This window comes from Sceloporus occidentalis, unplaced genomic scaffold (assembly GCF_023333645.1).
Source record: "Sceloporus occidentalis isolate IW3139 unplaced genomic scaffold, rSceOcc1.0.p SCAF_107, whole genome shotgun sequence".
Taxonomy (NCBI): domain Eukaryota; kingdom Metazoa; phylum Chordata; class Lepidosauria; order Squamata; family Phrynosomatidae; genus Sceloporus; species Sceloporus occidentalis.
In genome coordinates this window covers 365,241-386,712 of record NW_028317087.1, presented here as the reverse complement: position 1 = coordinate 386,712, position 21,472 = coordinate 365,241, and the positions used below count along the sequence as shown (strand labels likewise).

The 21,472-nt window shown below is 36.9% G+C and overlaps 1 protein-coding gene across 1 annotated transcript in view; it reads left to right on the top strand.

Annotated features, from left to right (window-relative positions):
• Window positions 1-591: 591 nt before the first annotated feature.
• The window catches only part of LOC149283232 (mast/stem cell growth factor receptor-related protein Kit-like), a 31,174-nt gene continuing 10,293 nt past the window's right edge, over window positions 592-21,472 (top strand). The window contains exons 1-6 of the mRNA XM_089497784.1: window positions 592-653; window positions 12,692-12,756; window positions 13,949-14,221; window positions 14,754-15,035; window positions 17,256-17,387; window positions 20,137-20,298. Of these exons, the coding sequence (XP_089353910.1) occupies window positions 592-653; window positions 12,692-12,756; window positions 13,949-14,221; window positions 14,754-15,035; window positions 17,256-17,387; window positions 20,137-20,298 (976 nt within the window). The remainder of the gene's footprint in view (window positions 654-12,691; window positions 12,757-13,948; window positions 14,222-14,753; window positions 15,036-17,255; window positions 17,388-20,136; window positions 20,299-21,472) is intronic.

Here is a 21,472-nt window from a genome sequence, read left to right as displayed (position 1 = left end):
TAAAGGGCATTCTGTCTGTGATACATTGGGGTACACCCTATTGAAGGTTTGCTTGAGGTTTTAGTACACGTGTTAGGTAATTTTACCCTAGGGAAGACTAATAGTCAAATTTATGGTCTCGACAGTGAAGGGGGGAACAGGCTGCCATTTGGGGGCTACCACAATAAAGTGCTTGTGTCTTTACACATGCAGACGGACACACTACCGAGTGCGCAGCGGGGGCTGCTGATGAATGGGTAAAGGGGTCAGGCGGCAGCTCCAGGAGAGGGGCGGAGATTTACAGAAGAGGGAGGAGGGCTAGAGACCGACGGGGCGTGGCTTGGAGCTGCGAGAATGGGACAGGGCGTGGCTTAGAGAAGAGTGCGTGAACTATACCTTGCAGGCTCAGTTTGACGAGGTCAGTGTGATAACTTGTGAGCAAAAGACGAGGCAGAAAGAGAGAGAAAGCTTTCACGGGAGCTACGAGACAGCCATCCTCCTGTGCGTCCAATATGGGCTGGGATTTGTTCTGCTTGCTGTTCCTTCTCACCTATCAGGCACATACAGGTCAGCATGAACTTTTTCTTTTCTATCCCTAATCTAACTCACGAGATGGGAGTCTTTGGAGATGTTTATACATCACTAATGGCCTTGTGCATTGTGTGCGTTCTCCGGTGAGGTCGCCTTCTGTGTTTGACGATGATGTGTTGTTTCGGTGGTGTCACCTGCTTAGAGTTCCTTGTTTCGCGATTCATTCTTTCGAACATTCTATAAAGGAACGTGACCCCGATGCCAGAGTTTCCCTACTTATTAACTTTACTGAAGACTATTAATTTGATGATCTCCTTAATATATACACGTTTGATTAAAAACACCCGAAACAGATCTGCAAGCCAGCTGAGTATTGACATCGGATAGCACGCCACTGTAGTAAATAAACGCCCCAAAACACTACATTGAGTTAAATGTCATAGTCCTCAATAAAACTACGACTTTTCTATATCACTCATACAAGTGTCACTTTTAAAACTAACTTAATCTGATCATGACTATGATCAGATTAATGTATTATGTTATGTATTATTATTATCGCTAATAGTTAAATCCTGCTTTGTTGTTCCAAGAAAACAGTTATTATATTGAAGTCAGGTGAAACGTGTGTGTTTGTTTGCATCGTCTAAAACAGCTACTCTGTAGTAAGAATACAAGCCGCTGTTATTAAATAAGAATGCTGCAGGGCTCTTAGTGGTGGGTGACCAATAAAACACGGCAGTCACATCTTGATCTTAATTGCATTTAATACGGGGGGCAAACTGCACCCTCTGAATTTCCAGAATCACAGAGAACACCACAAACCTCCCATATCCTGGTAATGGATTTCTTGCTTACCCTTCTATTTGCATATTGTAACGATCGCCTGTTGTGCATGTGCCAGAGGAATTATTCATTTTAATATTTCAGGTTGCTGCAGGTACTGAGGAGTAAGAAATCTTAATCAGCTCTGTCTGCAGGGAGCCTAAACACATTTTCCTTGCCTCTTATAATCAACTAGATTTTGTGAACAATTTAATTATAATTATTATAGTTATTATTTATTGTTTTATATAGCGCCATCATATTCCACAGCGCTGTACAAAGGGTTGGTTTTTTTTCCTCTGCTTTTTTTTGTGTCAATGTTACATACATTTTGTTTAAGAACAGGTTGGATTTTTTTTTTTATTGTTATTTTATTATTTCCAAATAAAATGAAAAAGAACAAGCTATAATAACTTATAGGCACAATTTAAGTTGGTTCATATATTTTAATGGTGCTGTCGCTTTGCTGGTTGAAAAATAGCTATGGGTCATATAGGCATCGCATTTGGTAATTTAGTGTGGATCTGCCCAAAAACCTTGCCAGCTTTACTGTGGAGGTGAATGGGTTAATCAGCAAAAAATGCACTTAGGCATGTTAGATTTTTTTGTAGCTGTTTGGTGGCTTTGAAAGGTTGCCGTGGAACTAAATGAAAACTCTGGTGAAACCTTAGACACTTCTTTGTACCGGTTGCTCGAAAATAAGTACCTTAGTTGAGTTGTTAAGGTTACAAGACAGCAGATAAGATACAGTGGAACAACAAAACGAATCGCCCCCTACCGTCCTTTCAAAAGAGAATTATGCAAAGGTTTTCCTACGTGGAATTGTGGAGCATCGCGTACTGCCAGACATAATAAAATATGAATTCATATGGAAAATATGTATAAGCAGTTAACCCAGCAGTGTAATGATTAGAGAAGTAACAACAGATTGAAATGTATCAAATATTTATGATATTGCTTAATTTAGGAAAACAAAAGCAACATGTCAAGAAACATTTCAAGAGCTGTTAAGAAAACATTGAAAAAAGCTTTTTAAGGATATAGTGAATTTCATCTTAATTATAATAATTATTATTATTTGATTTTATAGCACCATTATATTCCCTAGTGCTTTATAATGGGTAAACAGGATATAACAATGCATAATGTAAAGATTTGGACAGAAACAAAAAAAAAAGAGGAGAACCTTACTCAAAGAAACTTACAATCTAAAGCATTTAATTTTGAGATGCTGCCTGTTTTGTGTCGGAGTAGAAGTTCCAAGGGGATATTGGTTGGACCTCACATTCATGTCACCAGTAGCTGCGTATGTCATGTATGAATCACGATATAGAGGCATGTATGTCATGGCGACTTCTAGAGAAACTAGTAAAGACCAGTTATGAATAGGAAGATAGAAGATGGAGTTGTCTTTGTGGAAGCTGATTTTGCAACAAGTTCGTAAGAAAATAGAAGTCTATAGAAGCCCACATAGTCATAGATCATGATGGGGTCACATAGGCGCTCAAAACCTCAGGAGTCCATCCTCACCGTGTAGCTTCAGTGTGCTGAAATAGTTTTACCTAATCTTTGAAGGTTGATCTCGGGAGGGCGGTTTAATAGGAAGCCTTTTGGACAGGGTCTTTGATACAATTTTGGAAAAGAAGCCCAGATAATAACTCAGATATCCCAACCTTACTCTTTCCAGGATCTAAATCATGACAAATTATTTTGAGGTATGTGGTTTATGCTTCACCAATCTCTAGGATTATCTAGTTTTGAAGAAAAAAAAAAATCCCATCCCGGTTGAGTGGCAACAATTATATAGGCATTGCATAGTAAATACAAGGGTGATTGGGAAACAGCTTTATCTGCACTTGCAAACTGAGTCAACAAATATTCTCTGGAAGCTCCCTTGTAAACTTGCCATGGAGTCTATGAACATTTTCTGCTGCATGTATGTTATAGGAATGTCACCTCTTTTCCATAAACCACATAAGAGGTTATGTCAAGCCATTATGGAGCAGTTGTCTAAACACTAAATACACAGTTTAACTGCAGTCTACGACAAAATCCTCAAAGTAGATATAGTATGGAGAAGATATAATAATTAACACAAATGTAGGGCATTTTGAAACATTTAGGATGACTAAGAGTCATATCCATCTCAAAGTAACTTAAGATATGAGTGCCAAAAAATGAGTGTCTTGCAGTATTCTCTTTACCCTTAGCAAAGGTCAACTTGTTTGACCTGAAGTCCCATGCTTCTTAGACCATTGTCACTTCAAGGTAAATCATATTGGGGTTTATTCAGTAACTTGACGAGTTTGTAGCCAGTTAAAGTGATAGAAAATTGCATATACCACATTACATTATGAACCACCAACTCAGTCCTTTTTGGTGAATTTGGGCCTTCATAGATGGATTTTATGGTTCCACCACACATGGCTGAACGGCATCTCTGAATACACCTGACGGAAACATTCCTGAAGTTACTTAACTTAAGGGCAGCCTTACCTGTAATATGTAATTTCTGTCAAGCTAAGCTTGAGCCAAATCCAAATCGCAACCAGCAAAGAATCAACCCAGACCAGCAATTGTAGATTAGTAAGCATTCTGCAAACCCTCCACCTCCTACATTAAGTTAATTGCAGAGCACCTAATGAATTAACCCTTATGCTTAATGACAAGTGACACTCATTTGGAAACTGAAAACCTGTCTGCACTATTAATATTGTTCTCCAAGTTAAGAAATATTGCATGTTTTAATGAAACTTCCTCTTTAAGGCATTATTTAATGTTTTGCATTTACTCTGTGGGGCCAGAGATAATACAGCCATAAAATGAAAGATAAAAACCTGCAAAGTTTTCTGCGTGGCGCTTGAACTAATAAACACGTAATATTCACGATAATACCAACGTGGAAGGTCTGCAATTAGCAGAGTTGTCAGAGGGAATTGCTTGCTATAAACCGGTGTATATATCCCAGTCTCTCACAGTAAATATGCAGAGGAATTTACAAGCATTTAACCCTCACAGTTTAGACCTAAAATAACCCATATACTTCACATTATTCCAGTTTGGGAGTAATCAGTACGTGTGAGTGTGTTTCAGTCTATGGCCCGTGAATCATATGCAAGTGTTCCTGTTTTTTAATGGTATTGTGCTAATAAACAGAAACTTTATGACATAACTGTACTTACATAGCTGATTCTAGGGCTATAAGTACTTATGGCAGAAAATCATGCATTGGAGCCCCAAAATAAAATGGGAATGAGGTGCCATCTGGCTGAGGATTCTAGGAGTTGTAGTCATCAGAACTCTTAATATGGCTTGCGGCCACAGTACACTCTTCTCCATCAACACTCACAGGGTGTGAAGATACGGCTCTTGTGTATTTTCCATGTTATAGTTAACCTTGGCAACTGTTGCTGACTACAATTCACATTATCCTTTACTAGCTTGGTGCGATAAGAGGTAAAGGACCCAACACAGAAGCTCATTGTCTAAGATGTCTGGCTATGAGAAAATACATGTGTGTAAGTCTTACGTTACAATGTAAAAGTCAGTAACCAGAGGAAGAACCTTTATTTAATAATACAGGACTGATGGCCCGCTGATTGTACTCTATACATTGAAAGGCTTTTTGCTATAAGCTTACTGTGTCTGTGGCAAATAGGTTCCAAAGTATATGGAATCTGCCTAATCACAGTTTAGTTCATTTTCCCCCATATTAATGACATGGCAGTAAACATCCACCCTGATCAGTTTACAGCTGTTCTCTTTAAACAGTCTTATCTATGGCAGTTTATTTATCTGCATGAGAGCTGGGAAATATGATAAAACACACCGCTCTGGTGATGAAAAAGTTAAACCTGTGTTTAATTTAAGTTAATTTATGTTTAAATGGCTCACTTTCCCAGCGTTGGCTTAATAAAATTTCCTCTAACTTCTACTAACTGTGGGGTAGCCTTTGGCAGGTGCTGCGTAGGACTCCATACACTTAATAATATTGATTGTGTCATTGTAGGAATTGTGAAGTCATAGCTGCCCTTTTTTAAATGGCTTATCTGGCATTCCTGCTTGGAAAGTGAGCTCCATTTCAGGATATTTTACCCCTCTGACCTTTAGAAAATTAAACACTGTTTTAACCCCTGCTGCTCCGATATGTATTGTACCGTACACGTATGTTCTATTTGTGGCATTTGCAAAGGGATTGTTAGATGAACAGGTCGGGCATCCACAGCCAGTAATCAGCATGTCTGTCATTTTTGTAGCAGTTGATTGCATGATTAGTGATTCCTAATGAAGATGAAAAAAGCATATTTATAGAATTGTTTTGACAGCATGCAAAACAAGGGATTTGATTTACAGTTCACTTGGGAAAAATAAAGTGTTTTTCACTAGGTTTTGTGAGCAAGCACCTGACAACCTCTAAAATAGTTACATGAGACGCAGATAGGGGGCAGTATTTAGAATAATTGAATATTATTATTATTATTTATTGTTTTATATAGCGCAATCAAATTCCGTATATGTAAACAAGACTTACTGAACTATTGTTTAGACTTATTCTATATCATGATTATACCAGCATGTTCGGAGCAGTGGTTCGTACTACTTTTTCTGCATATCTATGACCACATGTATAAGTAGATAGTGTCTATAATTTGATCTTCAGATCCCTCATCATGGTAGACATTTAGTTCTCTAGCTCTTGTTGGTCTTTGATCTCATGACGCTCAGCCAGCTACAGACTAGCTCTTGTTAGTCCTTGATCTCATGAGGCCTGGCCAGCCATACATAGACTCATATCGTGTAGGATCCTTGCCAACCTTGAAGAAGTAGATCTTAATACTAGTAGATCTACCTGTTGGCGACCTATGGTCTCTGGTCTAGCTTTTGTATGTCTGTGTCACAATGTAATATCAACCTGTGTTTGTAAGACGAGAACCCCAAGGAAGTCTCTTAGACTGATCAGTTGTTAATGGTTCCGAAAGTTTTTATTAGGCTTCACACAAAGGCCCTGGTTTTTATATATATGCTAATCTAAGGCAGGAGTTGTGTTGTGATTACAATAAACATTTAGGATTTTTGTCTTATTCCCTTTATGGTTTTTACACCTTGCATTTTTCCGTTTGGCCACACGGCACGATTCAGGAATTTGACTCATTTCCTCCAACCTCGTCTTATAGAGTAGACATCAGGAAACGAAGCATTCATAACATCCTGGAAGAACCTTCCTCCCATCACTAGCAACGTATTCCTTGCACACATTACCAGGGAAATGTCTTTCAGTTTGTTTAATCCTAAGTAGCTTTTGTATTATGTTGTATTTATTTAAATCATTTTAGGAAACCAAAAGTAGCAAATCAATTGTTAGTCTTTCATTTAAAAAAATAGCCTAATTATAGTTGTTTCTGGTTATAGCCCCACAATTAATAGGGCAGCTAAGAGATGAAACGGTGGTAATGGCATATGAACGTGGGCTTGTGCCGTTTTCTGAAGATTGAGTTCTGCTCGCTGATGTTTCCTGTTAAATCCAAATCCAATTGTGTCTGCTTATCGTAGCAAATTGGATTTTAGCTGCTAATCAGGATTCCTAGCAAATCCACGAACAGTTCAGACACGTCCAACCATTGAGATACCTTCAAGTTGAATGCGTGGACTTGAATCGGAGTCCAAATAAGACTCTAGAAGGCACTTAGGGGGACCTACAATAGACCCGTGCTAACTTGCTGGACACTGAGTCACAGTGATAATGTCCTGTATATCATGATTCATGACATAATTGTGATTATATTTGTGGTTGGCAAGCTGGACCATGTATGCCATGAGTGGTAATACCTTCCATTACATTTTCTTTGTGTAGCGGGCTGCTAGTTGACTTTGCAGTGTCATTTTGATCTCTTATGAGCGAGACTTGTTTTATAGGCAAAATACTCACAAAAACTACAGATAAAAAAATCCAATCCCTCCACATGAGTGTATGGAACCAGCGGCTTTGTATACCTGTGTTTCATGGTTACCATTAAAAAAACATTCTGCCTACTACTGGCACCAGATATTGTCATCTAGCAGAGACCCCCATTTTTCATGTACAAATACTTAGTTTCTGTTCAGTTATGTGTTATTGTTATTGTTACTATTATTATTATGTTACCTTCCTATGAAATTAGTGGCCATTTGTGTTAGGAATTTGTGTACACATGTTGCTTCCTCTTTAGCTTTTTACGTTATATTTGTGTACTGTGGATTAATTGTATCTGATTTTGAATCAAGAGGATTATATACAGTACTGTATTTCTGATTAACACTACTGTTTCGGTTGGTTTGTGGGTTGGTTTATATAAATGCACACATGCGTAAACAATACCTTAATACCTGTGGTTGATTGTTTTGTTAATATAAGCTTTTGTGGTGTTCTCCATTTATATACTTTGCTGAAAACTAAACCTCTTTTATTACTATAAAAGGTTACGAAGGCTATGAATCTATAGATTGAAACAATAAATATAGATGAGGCGTATGACGGACATAAGAAAACACGCTGGGTTTAAGAACGCTACAGAACAGAATCCACCTACTAGGCTTTCAAGAAAAGAATGTCAAATAATGTCACCTGGTTTGCAGGTGTGTGACAGTCTGTTCAGCGGAAGCATTACAAAAAGATGGGACATTGGTCAAGTGAATACCTATTACTAAGCTTTCTTTCAATTGTTCGATCCAGACAGTGACTCGATGTACCTTAAGAGCACATCTCCTGTGTCCTTTGTTAAGAAACACTGGCATCACAACGCAAGTCCTTATTCAAAGTGCTTTACGATAATGTCAATGAGTTGTATACCTCGATTGGAATTCTGCGTGAAAGTTTATAATGGACAGCTGTATATAAACTACTGTAAAAGCTTTTTTTCGCTGTGACTTTTTCAATGAAAAAGTGTTCTTGATTTTATCTGATGACGGTAGCATTTATCATTCCTTCAGTCTGGCTCGTCAATATAGAAGCAAGAAAAACAGTAAGGCTAAAATGGAACGTCTCATTTAAATGCAGAGCATACATCATCTTAAAAACCCTTTATATAAATCAGTAGGGTACATAGAAATTCTGCTAGAATTTTGCATATCTGCTCATTGAGTTTGAAAGATTCCATTTTTCTGCCCATTATACACTTGCTGACGGTGGCCTCCCTGGGAGTGCTTGAATAATATACAATAAACTTATAATAACATAAGGACTGTTTACATAAATCCACGGAACGTAGAAATTGCTGCTATTATTGTATAAAGCAATTTAGCAATGTTAACTACATCGTAAATACAACATTTCAACAAGTATGCCTTGGAAATGGTTGTATACACATATTGTTTCACACTTCACAATAGTCCTTAATTGGGTTTTAAAGCACAATGGGATTGTGTGGTCTGTGGCATAAAGCACGCTGATTTTTAGATATTTAAGGCATATTCTGAAAGCCAACAGACTATTACAGAATTATCCCAGTTCTATTCAGTTATGTCCACAGGAAGATAATGGCTCCAAACATTATAATTTTTACGGCAAACGGGGACATGTCTAAAGAAAGAAATGCCTCCTGTGTGTAAGCTGTATTTTTAACGCAGTGTTCTTAAGCAAATAAACATAGCAAACTCAAAGCAACACACTATGTACTTAATAATGTGTGCTTTTCACATGATTGTGTACAAATGTGTCACCAATATCTACGCAGACATAGGTTCTTGTTAAAGAGTAACTTTTCTTACTACTTAAAGGGGCACTCCAGCCATGATACGTCCTTTAATACATATGATAGCTGAGTGGTGTCCCCCCTTTATAAATGCATGGGAGATTCCACAGGATCCCGCCATATGCATTGACCTGTGTCTCCATTGTTGGCTTGGCAGGCGCTGCAGATGGGAGCTATTGAAGTAGACATGTGGACAGTTCTCCCATTGGTTTGGATGGGAGTGCCTTCCGGCCACTGATTGGTTGCTTCAGTTCCAGTATTAAAACTGCTAAGGGTTGCGATCCTTGGAAACTGTACACAGAAGCAAGAGTGCCAAAGGTTACCGACCCTCGTAACGAAATATCCTACTAAACCAAATCGCACTTTTCAGATCGGTGCAGGTGTTTCTTCTCACTCAAGATTGAGCCACCTGTGCTATTCAAAAGAGACCCACTAAAATGACTACAAAACAAGCAACACGCATTTCGAAACATAATTCCTGCACGCCTGATTATATCACAGGATAGATTGTTTCACATCATAGTGTGTGTTGTCTTTATGGACGATGTTTCCCTCTTGATAATTCTTAAAGTGGGAGAGAGCTACTTAGTTGCTTGCCAGTTAATCAATACCGAAGGTGTCCTTCTGACAAGCCCATGATATGGATATGCGTTCTGGGATTTTAGGGCTTCCATGTAGGCTAACGCTGCTAAGGAATTCCAGATACCCAGTAAAACGTATACAGCACAACACTTTATTTAGGAAAATTTAGTAATAAAAACCTATATGAGATGTTCTTTCTTATCTAAAACCTTTTATTAGATGCAGAGTACGGACAAATAGTTACTATTATTCAGCTCCAGAGAAGCACTGCATGTACCTGATTTCTATAATAGTATTTATATACATTTTTTTGTGAGATCCTGACATTCAAAGTATAGCCACAGGATACAAAGGACTGATTGCATTATAGGTTTACATACGGTGGCCGCTACCATTATTGACAATATTTGAAATAGACATTAAAAAATAATAGTTGTTTTTTTCTGTTTTTAAAGTAGTGCACAATTTATTAGCTCCGAGAGTGCCATAAATGGTTAATCTCTTGCAAACAGTTGAATTAATCTGTGGTGATATTGTGGTGTGTCTCAACACAGGCAGAATTAGGCGTGACGAGTGAGCAAAATAAATACCGAAACAGTGCTGCCTAAATGCAGCTTGTTTTACCATATGTTTAAGTAAATAAACATGGAGTAATCAATAAAAAGTGCGGAAATGTTTTATTTTGGCTGAAAATGAGAACAATTATATTATTATTATTTAGGGTTTTATATAGCGCTATCATATTCTGTAGCGCTGTACAATGGGGTCTGTAAGACCCGGGGACTCTTATTTTCTTTAAATATCAACAACTGAGGACAAGTGATATATTATTTTAATGTATATTTTTGTTCAAAGAGTTAACCTTTAAATCCATATGTTGTATAATGTGCTTCTATTTAGATGTTGTGATGGATTTTGCCCATAAGCTTTCAGAAAAGCGGAGATAAAGTGTTTTCCCACATGTGTGGTCATTTTGTTTTATTTGAGACCACTCGTTTTGAACGTGAAATCGAGGGGCTCGTCACTACAGATAAAGTTTCGTAACAATAAATCCCGAGCAGTGAACTATACAAGGGCTTTAACGATTTATTAGCGGCTTAAAACACCTGTTGGGAATGTGAGTTTTTCATTTATTAGAAATTTTACAGTGTATAACTTTTCAACTTTTATCTAATACCACTGGGCATGGATTAGATTTTCTTTATCCTTCCATATATGTAGATTTTTCATACCACATTCTGTTGTTGCTGTTTAGTTTACCTATTAGATTGTGTTTTATTGGCACGGTAAGAATTGCTTGTTCTACAGTTTGCAATTTAAATGTTATTCTTAATCTCTGTTTGCAGCCACTCGGATTAAATCTTATTTCATGCTTCTGTCTCCACTTGACATCATGTGTTGAGCAATCACTTTTTTCTGCAGTATAGCTAATGCTTCAGCTATATAGTGTGAAATAACTTAAATATGCAAAGCTATCAAATGTAACGACGTTATTATTGAAGCTCACATTATATAGGATAAACGGTACAGATATGGCGGGTGTTAGGTCCATTCCTCTATGAAGGCAACCTCTGTTACTCTGGCCCTTGTGGACTGTCCTTAGATATATACTTGCGTGCGTGAGCACGTACTACATAAAATTCTGTTTTTACTAATAGTTCATACAGATATTTTTGAGAAATGTTTTTCAGTGGCCTCAAAATTCCCATGAAGATACTTGAGAACTTTGAGTTTTTATTTCAGTCTCAGGATGAATGGACTGTGGTCACGCAGTCTGGAACTTGATATTCTCCTCTGATTTAGTGCTCTAGCTTCCAAACTGCAACTTTCCTCACTGGTATATCCCATTTAATGCTACTATTTGATTCAATTCAGAATATCTGTACTTTCTAACAAGTCATCAATTTCATAAAGGCTATTGGATCCATTTGACTGCCACCATTCATAAATCCCTACTCTGTAACAGTGAATTAAGCACGAATAAAGTCTTATAAAGTCTAATAAAGAATAAAGTTTTGGGTCCATCAATATCTAGTTGGGGATTCCAGTGATGGAGGGATGCGGATTCCTTGTAACAATAGAATATGACTACTTGACTCACACCTCGAATCTTCTGCAGGCCACCACACCTATCCTGCATGAAGATATACTGCGGAGTGACACAGGTTGCTTAGCCCTGAACTAAAGGCAGAGTTTTCAGTCTTTACGCTGTGTAAATACATTGTTCACCCCACAGGCACTGAAAAGGTTAATCTAAAATTAGACCGTTTGTATGTTTAGCTTGGAATACTGGTTATTTGCTTTTACAGTTAGAAATGAGCGAACCAGACGCTTGAATTCATCATTAAATCCCGGAACTGAATATAATAACTAATTTAAAAGGCAAATCGTTTCCCCTGTTGTAATTTTAGCAACAGTCCTCCTGCTTTTTGGTGACTGCCCGTTTATGCTTCTTCTATTGTTAAGACAGTTTATGGAGTGGGCAACATGCCAAACCAGTGACGGGAGGCAGGGTTTTTCAGGTCTTTCCAGGTTTTTTAAAACCCATTGTTTAAGCGTTGTGGAAACGTTGAATGGTCTAAACAGCCCAGAGCTGGGAGCATCTTCAAAACAAATTCAATGTATATAAAAGTGAGAAGAGTATAAAAAGTATAAAAGGGCACACCAAGGATTTATGCTCATATATAAATATTATTATTATTACCAAGTATTTCGTCTCTTCTGATGCCATCATAAAATAAGTATTCAATCAATACCATACAAGACTGCAATACATGTTTAGCTAGTCGGGGGATGAGAATACATCAGGTTTATGGATAAGAAGTCATTCTAGAGTTAGAAAAGTAATCTTATTACCATGGCAACCAGTAGAATGATCCAATCAGCAGGAGCATTTCTTTAGGTACTGTAGTGATAAAAATTCCTACAATTTTGTGTCAGAATCTCTGTATTTTAACATTTTCCCACAGTTTTATAACATTTTGAAGAGTTGCTTCAAACAAACTTAATTTAAGCATATTTTGTGGCGTTTTCATATTTGAATCCAGGTTTGTTGGCAACGTACATGATACAGATGTAGATCTCAAAAGTAGATCTAACTTTGTTAGAACAGGTAAAGGTAGCTGACCATCTACTGGTCGTAAATGTCTTTTGGCCGGAGGCATTAACTGTTGACCTTTGAATCCTTTCATCATTACAAAAACCTTTTTTATTTGACATTTCAGCACAAAAGGGTGATTATCTCTTGTTTCAAATTTGGAGTCAGCAGGACCTTACGTAAATAGATTGCGAACTGCTATCTGTGAAAACATATTTTCTAATTTGAAGATGTATTTACCGAGCTACTTATCTAGCTCTTCTGCAGGCCTTTATTCTGGTTTGAAGTGAGTGTTCTAAATGTGAAGGAATGCTATTGTATGTTGCTGTGTTTAACATTTCTTCATCTACAACGTTCTACTGCCGGGCCGGCCTATATACACAGTAATACACAGCTGTTGCAGCAAGAACGATCAGAAAATGGAAATACACATACATTGATATGAGCATTTATTCCAAGAGGAAGAAAAATAGAACTTCCTCCTCCTTCTGGGCAACTTGGATCAAGTTCAGTTTCTGGCTTGGCCTGTCTGTCAGTAATTGAGGAGTGCAACCTGGAACTAGGGGGGGTCAAAGCACCAATTCCTCTTCCATGTAGATTTTATAGCTTTAGATAACGGACAAATCTCCTGAACAAAACATGGTAACCAGACTAAATAAAGCGCGTGATGAGAATATGAGCTTTAAACAAGGTCACAGATATTAAATAAATACATTTTATTACGTGCTTCTGTAGCTCAGCTTGTATTTTTATCGTTACATTTCTTGCATGGCCCTTGGACTATATATTTTGGCTCTATGTATATAAGGTACTCTTCCCAAAGTAAACCAAATGTTTCTTCATTGGTAAAAAAGGTCACCTGTAAACATTATATGTATTATTCAGACTTGAACCACCAAATTTGAGTGTTTCACCATCCGTAGACCTGAGAAAACATGGCACTTTATGGAAGGCATGGAATCTACTAATTATTTACTGTGGCATTAAGTTTTGGTTACCCAATAAATTAGAATTTTTCTATTTGCTATCAATCTGCTATCGGTTTTATAGTATGGTAGACTGTGATGTTAGGATATTACTGGTTTGAAGTGTTTTCATTTGGCGCGTCTTTAATTTGCTTTTGTAGCCTATATAGTAGCAAAAATAAATACTTCAATCATTATTTTCAAGTGTCCCTTTACTAACAATATAATGTATTTATTTTTAGGGGATGCATCTCCCTCAATCGTTGATTTCCAGAATGTCACAACGATTGCTGCTGGTCAGCCCTTTCACTTTATATGCAAAGATTCCAGCCTGGTGAGCTGGACCTACCATAGGCTTGGAAGGAAACCAAAATCTTTGGTTACCCAGTCGTTTAATGGGAGTAACACTGATCGTGCATATTATAACTGGAAAGCTGAGTCCAGACACACCGGAAGATACAAATGCACCAATACGGTGACCCAGGAGAGTGTCTCCTTCTATTTGTTTGTGAAAGGTAAGTAATGCTGGGGGTCAGAAATCATATTATAAGTTGGCCTTTCTTCTCATTTGTGTCCTGTAGTACATTTCAGTTATCTTAATTAGAAATGAAGCTTGGATCTGTCTTTTAGTAGTGAAGGGGTACTATTAATGGATGAGTTACGAGGTGCTTTGCTACTCCGAGTTAACAGAAGCGGAATATTGCGTCTTTGTAAATACGCCTGTAGAATCTACAAACAGAAGGATTATCTTAGACAGTAATATACCCTTACTCTGCTGCTGACACATGGGAATACATATACAGTAGCTACATATATTGCAAAAACAAATATATATATATATATATATATATATATATATATATGTTCTGTCTCTTTTATGCACATCCTACACATGCCAGTAAATATGTAAATGTTGATAGGTAGGTAAGCAGATGGGGTGGTGAGAAGTAAGCATACCTGGGTGTGCTCGTTCAAAGGAAAATTATACTTTACTGAAGAATTTTAATCCAGGCTAATGCACTTAATCGTCATTCATTTGTTTTACAGACCCAACAAACCCATTTTCTGAAACCCCTAATTATTTTGATGCACCTGAAGGGAGCGATACTGGAGGGATTTGTCCTCTTGCTGATCCGGATGCTGTGGATTTTGGAATAAAAACATGTGATAATTCACCACTACCAAAAGATTTCACCTATACTGCAGACGCTGAGATTGGAATCACCATTAAAAATGTACAGATGCATTTCAAAGGCTGCTACGTATGCACTGCCACGCAAAACGGCTTTGTGAGGACATCTCCCAAATTTAAACTGCATGTAAAACCAGGTAATTTAATTTGTTTAAATCTTAAATGTAAGTTCTAATTCACTGAGGGTAGTAGAGAAGTGAAACAGACTCCCAACAGAGTGTGTAGATGTTAATACAGTGATGGAATTTAAATGTGCATGGGATAGGCATAAGCCTACAAGGATAAGGGATCAAACATGGCGGACTTGATGTACCAAATGGTTCCTATCTACTGTGAAATTATGTTACTAATTTTTAAATTGAATTGCTATATAGATTACAAATATGGATCAATCTTTATACTCTTGTTTTGGGCTTGTTGGTGCGTATGTGTGTATATATATATATATATATATATATATATATATATATTTGCATCCACACGGTTCAACTTAATTTACTTTACAAATTATTTTGAATTACTTGGTCAGTTTTATTCAGAAAATAGCTTGAATTTAATGTTTAATTTGGAAAATAAGATTGTCATTAACTCATTAGCATTTTTTAGCAGTTTTTTGGCCTGTTATTTATTCTTAATTAAAAAAAAAATAAAAAAATAGCAAGAAACATTAGAACCTTGCATTCTTAGACTTCTTCATAATACAGACATCAGAGAATTGAAGTCTTCTTAGGTACCAATAGGGTGTGTTCATACTTGTTATGTGTGCGATATCTGACATGCTCGTAACCACAATGGGCTTGTTTTTTCTCCAAAGCCACCGGCTAAATGACTATTCTTTCACTTCACTAAATGAAGTCATGATTTTCAGCTACAGGAGTAGTACAGACTTATCCATTTACAGCGTGACCCTGAGTGCTAATGATGCCGAATACCTCCCATGAGACCGACACATTCTCCCCCACTTGTAATAGATAGATGGAGACAGCTTTATCTCTCTGAAGATATAACTGCAAATGGGAGCAAGATAGCTGAGGGATCTAACTACTCTTGTCAAAACAAGGGTTTTAATAAGCAAACAATAGGGCTACATTCATAATTCAACCTAATCAATTTGCAAAGTGTCCAACACCCCCCCCCCCACACACACACACACACACCAAAATGAGCTTTATGGCAATTACCGTATGTAATATGTTGGTTTTATAGTTACGCTTATTTAGAAATATAATTCATGTTTTTCCCAATCCTTTGGCATGATTGGGGGAAATACGTAAAACCTAGACTGAAAGTATTAGGCAATATATAGCTTTTTTTCGTCATCAGGATCACAAAACTGGTTTGACGGTTTTTGTTTTGTGAACACACTTGATGATGATCTCATGTCACATTCAGCCAAGAAGAATACAGAAATGCGTTCTCTCGCCAGGTGTTGGTTATAAGTAAACCGATTCGGTTGATGTTGAGTAAAGTATATTTGCATCAGATAAAAATTACAGTTTTTCTTTTATTTATTTTTTTTATTTCCAAAACACACCACCAAATGAATGTTGTGCACTAGAATAAGTAACCTTCGTGTTCATTTTTAACCAATGAGACAAGATCTGAATCTCGCCTAAGTGACATTTACATCTTTTAGTACAATATTTCAGTTATCTAACTATATATAGTCATGTTTTTGCCCTGCTGTGCCTGAGCTACATGTAGTACAAATGTCGAGTATTTACTGCGGTTTAAATAATTAACACTTAAAACTGAAAGGTGAAGTTTAATAGAGGTTGTGCGGTATATATTATAATGCCGAGGTATGTTTTGTATACATAGTGAAATGTGAAATGCAAAGCGTTTGTACATTTACAGGGATTAGTACGTAACTGAACGCTTTGTCAATGATTAGAACTTTAGATAATGCCTCAAATCAGTGTTGTCCGGAGTTATTAGAGAATGGCATACATCACACTGGCTTCTTAAGTAGTTACGTAATTTAGTAGAATAGGGGGTACAAGCTGGGTAAAGTTTTGAATAGTAAGCCTCTCTTTTGTCATTTATTTTACCTTTACAAAAAAGGTTAACTGACTCAAACATAAAGTTATGGCAAAATAAGTCAAATAATCCATTTTTCTGTATAGTATAAGTCATCAATGGCTGTTGAACAAAAAGGCTACAGGGCAATAAGCTTTGGGGGTCGTGTCTAACTCGTGGGCCTCTATTTGGACAGCGCTCTTTTGTTTTTAAAGAGGCATATGTTTTACTTAATACAGTTTTATGTCTTCACCCATTTGTACAGCGCTGCGGAACACGATGGCGCTTTATAAACCCATAAATAATTACAATAATCACCCAATTATTGGTCATTGCAGCTCACAAAACCTTACCCACGGTATACCTGACAAAATCCAGGCAACTCGTCAAGATTGGAGAACCCTTGGAGGTCACTTGTGTTGTGAAGGATGTTTTTAGTACTGTGGAAGCTAGTTGGCTTGACCAACGGAATATGGTAAGCGGTGTTCACTTTATGCTTTCCCAAAATCTGAATTTTCCTTTTCAAAGCCCTATTTCTCTCAAATTCTATCCGTCTGTCTATGTTACAAATGAAATCTCCTCTTTGAATAATGGCTTGCGAACAGTGATCAATTATTAAAACACGGTGATGCAGTTTATATCATAATTTGCTGTTTTGGACACATAAAAGCTTTTGTGATCTCAAAAGACCGTGTATTTGAGGGACGTAGCGTAATATGGTAACAGCTGGTTGGTGTTTTCAATCCTCCGCTCGCTTCTAATAGAAAATTGTAAATTTCGTAACATGCGCCTCGGGGGTGCAAGGGAGTCATTTTCTAAGCTTCGTAAACCCTTCCGAGGCTTAAGCAACAGAATTTAAGTATTTAGAAAAAATATCTCAAAAGTCCACTGGACTCCTGTGTTGTCATAGTAGCCTTCAAACCTTTCCGCTATAAAGTATAATGGAATTAAAAGGCTACTGACTTCTGTAGCCTGAAATGAAAATACTAGAATGAGCATTAAACGCGAACGTTTGCTTTCGTTCAGAAGTATAAACAGGTCGTAAACCCATCTGCATTTTTATTATATTTATGTATAGATACGCACGTCTATATAGTTTTATTTGTATTATAAACAATTACTTAAGACAGTAGAGAAGAGATTGAAAAGGTTGTTTTTTACGATCAGTAACTCACGTTCAGGTCAGTTGGTGAGTTTTACGATTCATTCCTTAAAAAAAACAACCTGTTTTGAAATAAAATTATTTTAGAAATTTCATCTTAGGTCGACAAAAACACTCAGGAGCTTTAAGACCAACCACATTTACATAGAATATTCAAGGCTTTTTCTACCTTTATTTAGTGTAGAGGTGATGATGAATCTCATGATATATTGAAAAGAAATATTAGCGCAGTGGCGTGTGAGAGGTACAAAGTGATTCCGCAATGCGTACAAGATTTACAAATAATATAAGCCTCTTTTTAACAAAATTAACCCTAAAAAAGGATTACCATCAAAAACTTTAGCTTAAGTGATTTGTTCCTTGTTTATGAAGATGTCAGTTCTAGATTTGTTTAATATGGGATATACTGCCTCCTGATAACGAATATACATTGAAATTCTTATGATAAGATCAATTTCTAGTGATAAGATATGATACATCTTGTACTTCTTAAACTGTAAGGTGCAGACCCCGCGGATGCTGGAATACAGCGCTTGTTTACATTTCTGTGAACGTAATCGTTTTTTGTTCATCAGATGAATATATTCTTCAGTTTGCTAGAGTCAATATTTAGTGTTTGCTTTAATAAACGACTATTTGCTCCTTCACGAGAGATTAATTTACAGAGACGGCCTTCCTTATGAGACTATTGGCTTAACGCAGACGTAACTACGAGAATGCTGTTTTTATTATTAGAATGTTTCGGGGCTGTGGAGTAAAAGCGGGAAGCCAAAACATCTCATATACCTCTATATCTATGATACATAATGATATTATTGGCCGTATCGTCGGAGATTTCTCTCGATATGTTCCTTTAATGTTAAATAGAGACGTGAGTAAAGATTAAAATGGTTCTGCCGTTCTAGATCTGTGCTAGTGTGAAAGCAATAAATAATCATTTTAAATGATTGATATGTGATATATTACATAGAATTGGTGTAAAGGACAATAAATATTCTGACTTTATTTAACCAAATTATACATTGTAGAAAGTTCCACTGGTTGATTATATTCTGTTTGTAGCCCATTAAAAGTTCTGTTCCACTTTAGAATGCTAAGGGCTGTAATAAACAGATTAGTTATTTTTAATTATGTAAAAACATTATTATTTGGTGTTTTTAGCTCTTCGTCATAAACACGATATCAAAGTTGGATCATATGAGTTTGTGTCATATGACTATAAACGTCAATTAAGCATATCGGTGAGGCGATATTTGCACTGATAACACTCATTAATTTCTATTTATAGAAATGATTATAGATTTATAGAATGATTATGTTGAGAGGCTGACATGAAAGCATAAGCGTGGTGGTTTGTAGAGCATCATTACTGTAGCTGTAGATCATATCGGGGTCAAGGAGTAGGAGCCAGGGCATAATTCTGATTATCGTACCAGACCATAACATTATATTATAACATTATATTGGATAAATTCAATAAATAGAAACATACAATAAAACAGGGCTTTTTGGTTTATTTTGCTTATTGCGTAATATATTTAGATTTAATTAGCTGTGATACTGAAATGTAATGATTAATGGACCAAAAAATACTCTGTCCCAACGAGCATGTTCTGGCATTTTAAAGAAAGTGAACAGTTAATTTGTTATATGTGGCCTTTTTTTCCTTCCTTCCTTTCATAGGATCCCCAACAGCATAATTTATCATTTCCTATCTTAAGGCGGATTTAGTACATTTCCTTTGAGCATTCACAGATATAGAAGATACAAGATGCTTATTTAGTGTATGTTAATGGAGAAAGAAAGAAAGGCGGCAGTATAATCAGTAATGGTTCGATAACTACTATAAACATCGCAGTCACACGTGTGTGTGTGTGTGTGTGTGTGTGTGTGTGTGTGTGTGTGTGTGTGTGTGTGTGTAACGCTGAACCCACCATCTACTTCTGCTGGTCGAAAGTTTTATATCTTGTGTTATTTAAGATTTTTAATTTATCGTCTTAAAATAAATTGAGGGAATTCTACTTCATTTACTTAAGCCAACTTTATCATTTCTCGACAGAACGTCATGCAAAACAGTCGCTATCTTTCTCCGAACAACTACGTGCGGAATTTAACTCTGAAGAGCAATGCCGCTCAGTTTAATGAGTCGGGAACATTTACCTGCCAAGCGAAGAACAGCATTGGTCAAGTGAACGTCACCTTCACTTTAGAAGTTATAGGTATATTACTATATTTCACTTTATACATATATATATAATATATATATATATATATATATATATATATATTGTGACAGAATACCCCTTCACTTTGGTACTCTGTCCGGGAATCTTTACTTACACACAGTCTTCAAGGCTGCAGAGACGGCTCAGACACGAGGAGGGTAAAATAAAAGGCTGGGCCTGTTTTTATTTTTCGTCACAGGCATAACAGGAAAAATAAACAAATCAAAACAAAAACCTTGCTCTTGTGAGCACTAACTAATACACGGTTCTCCAACCTAACTACAGTTGGACGGCTTATCCGTTCCCAACAAACAAAACAACAGAGTATATGCAATAATAGCAGCAGTTAGTGTTTTTGGTAGCTCTCTCCCTCTCTCTCAGGGAGCCAAATGATCTCTCCTCTGCACTGAGACCAGGAGGCTACTTAACTGCCTCTCCCATTAATTAGTGGAACCAGGTGAGTACTAGGAGAGTATCCAGGAATCTCCGGACTGGATTCCCACCTGCTGGTCTTCGGCTGCTCATAAACTGTGGAGTGGAGCACTGGCCCGCCCTACTCTCCAAATGCTCCACCCCAGGGACCCAAAACACACAAATAACAACAGACGTTAATAAGTCCAATATTAACAGTACATTTCCCTGGGGCTAGAAAACCTATTGTGGGTAACCACCCTGCAAAATATAAGGGGATATATACACTCCTTCCATTATCATCCCCTGCTTTCTGTCACAATATATATAAATATACTATATCACTGTGGCTCACTTTTTCTGCATAGCTATTTTTTGCTGATGACCTATTTAATTTGGAAGGAACATTTTATTTTGTAACCCAAATAGTCGCAGTAGCAGGAGATGTTTTGGGTGATATATGAAGAATAGTTGCTGGTGACCTATATCTTTGATGTGATGGTAACATGCACTATTGCCTTTGTTTTTTGTGTATTTGATTCATACATTAGTGCCTATACACATCTTACTCTTAATTTTCCATAAGATTGGAGGAAGAGCGGTCTTCTATACACAGCACTGTGTTTAAAAAGAAAACCATTAGGCAAATTAGTGTAGATGTTATCTTAAGGGATTCAATAAAAAAGCCTAGGAACTTGTTTTTCAATCTTTACTTCATGCAGTATGTCTCCTCCCTTGAAAAGAAGAAAACCCATTT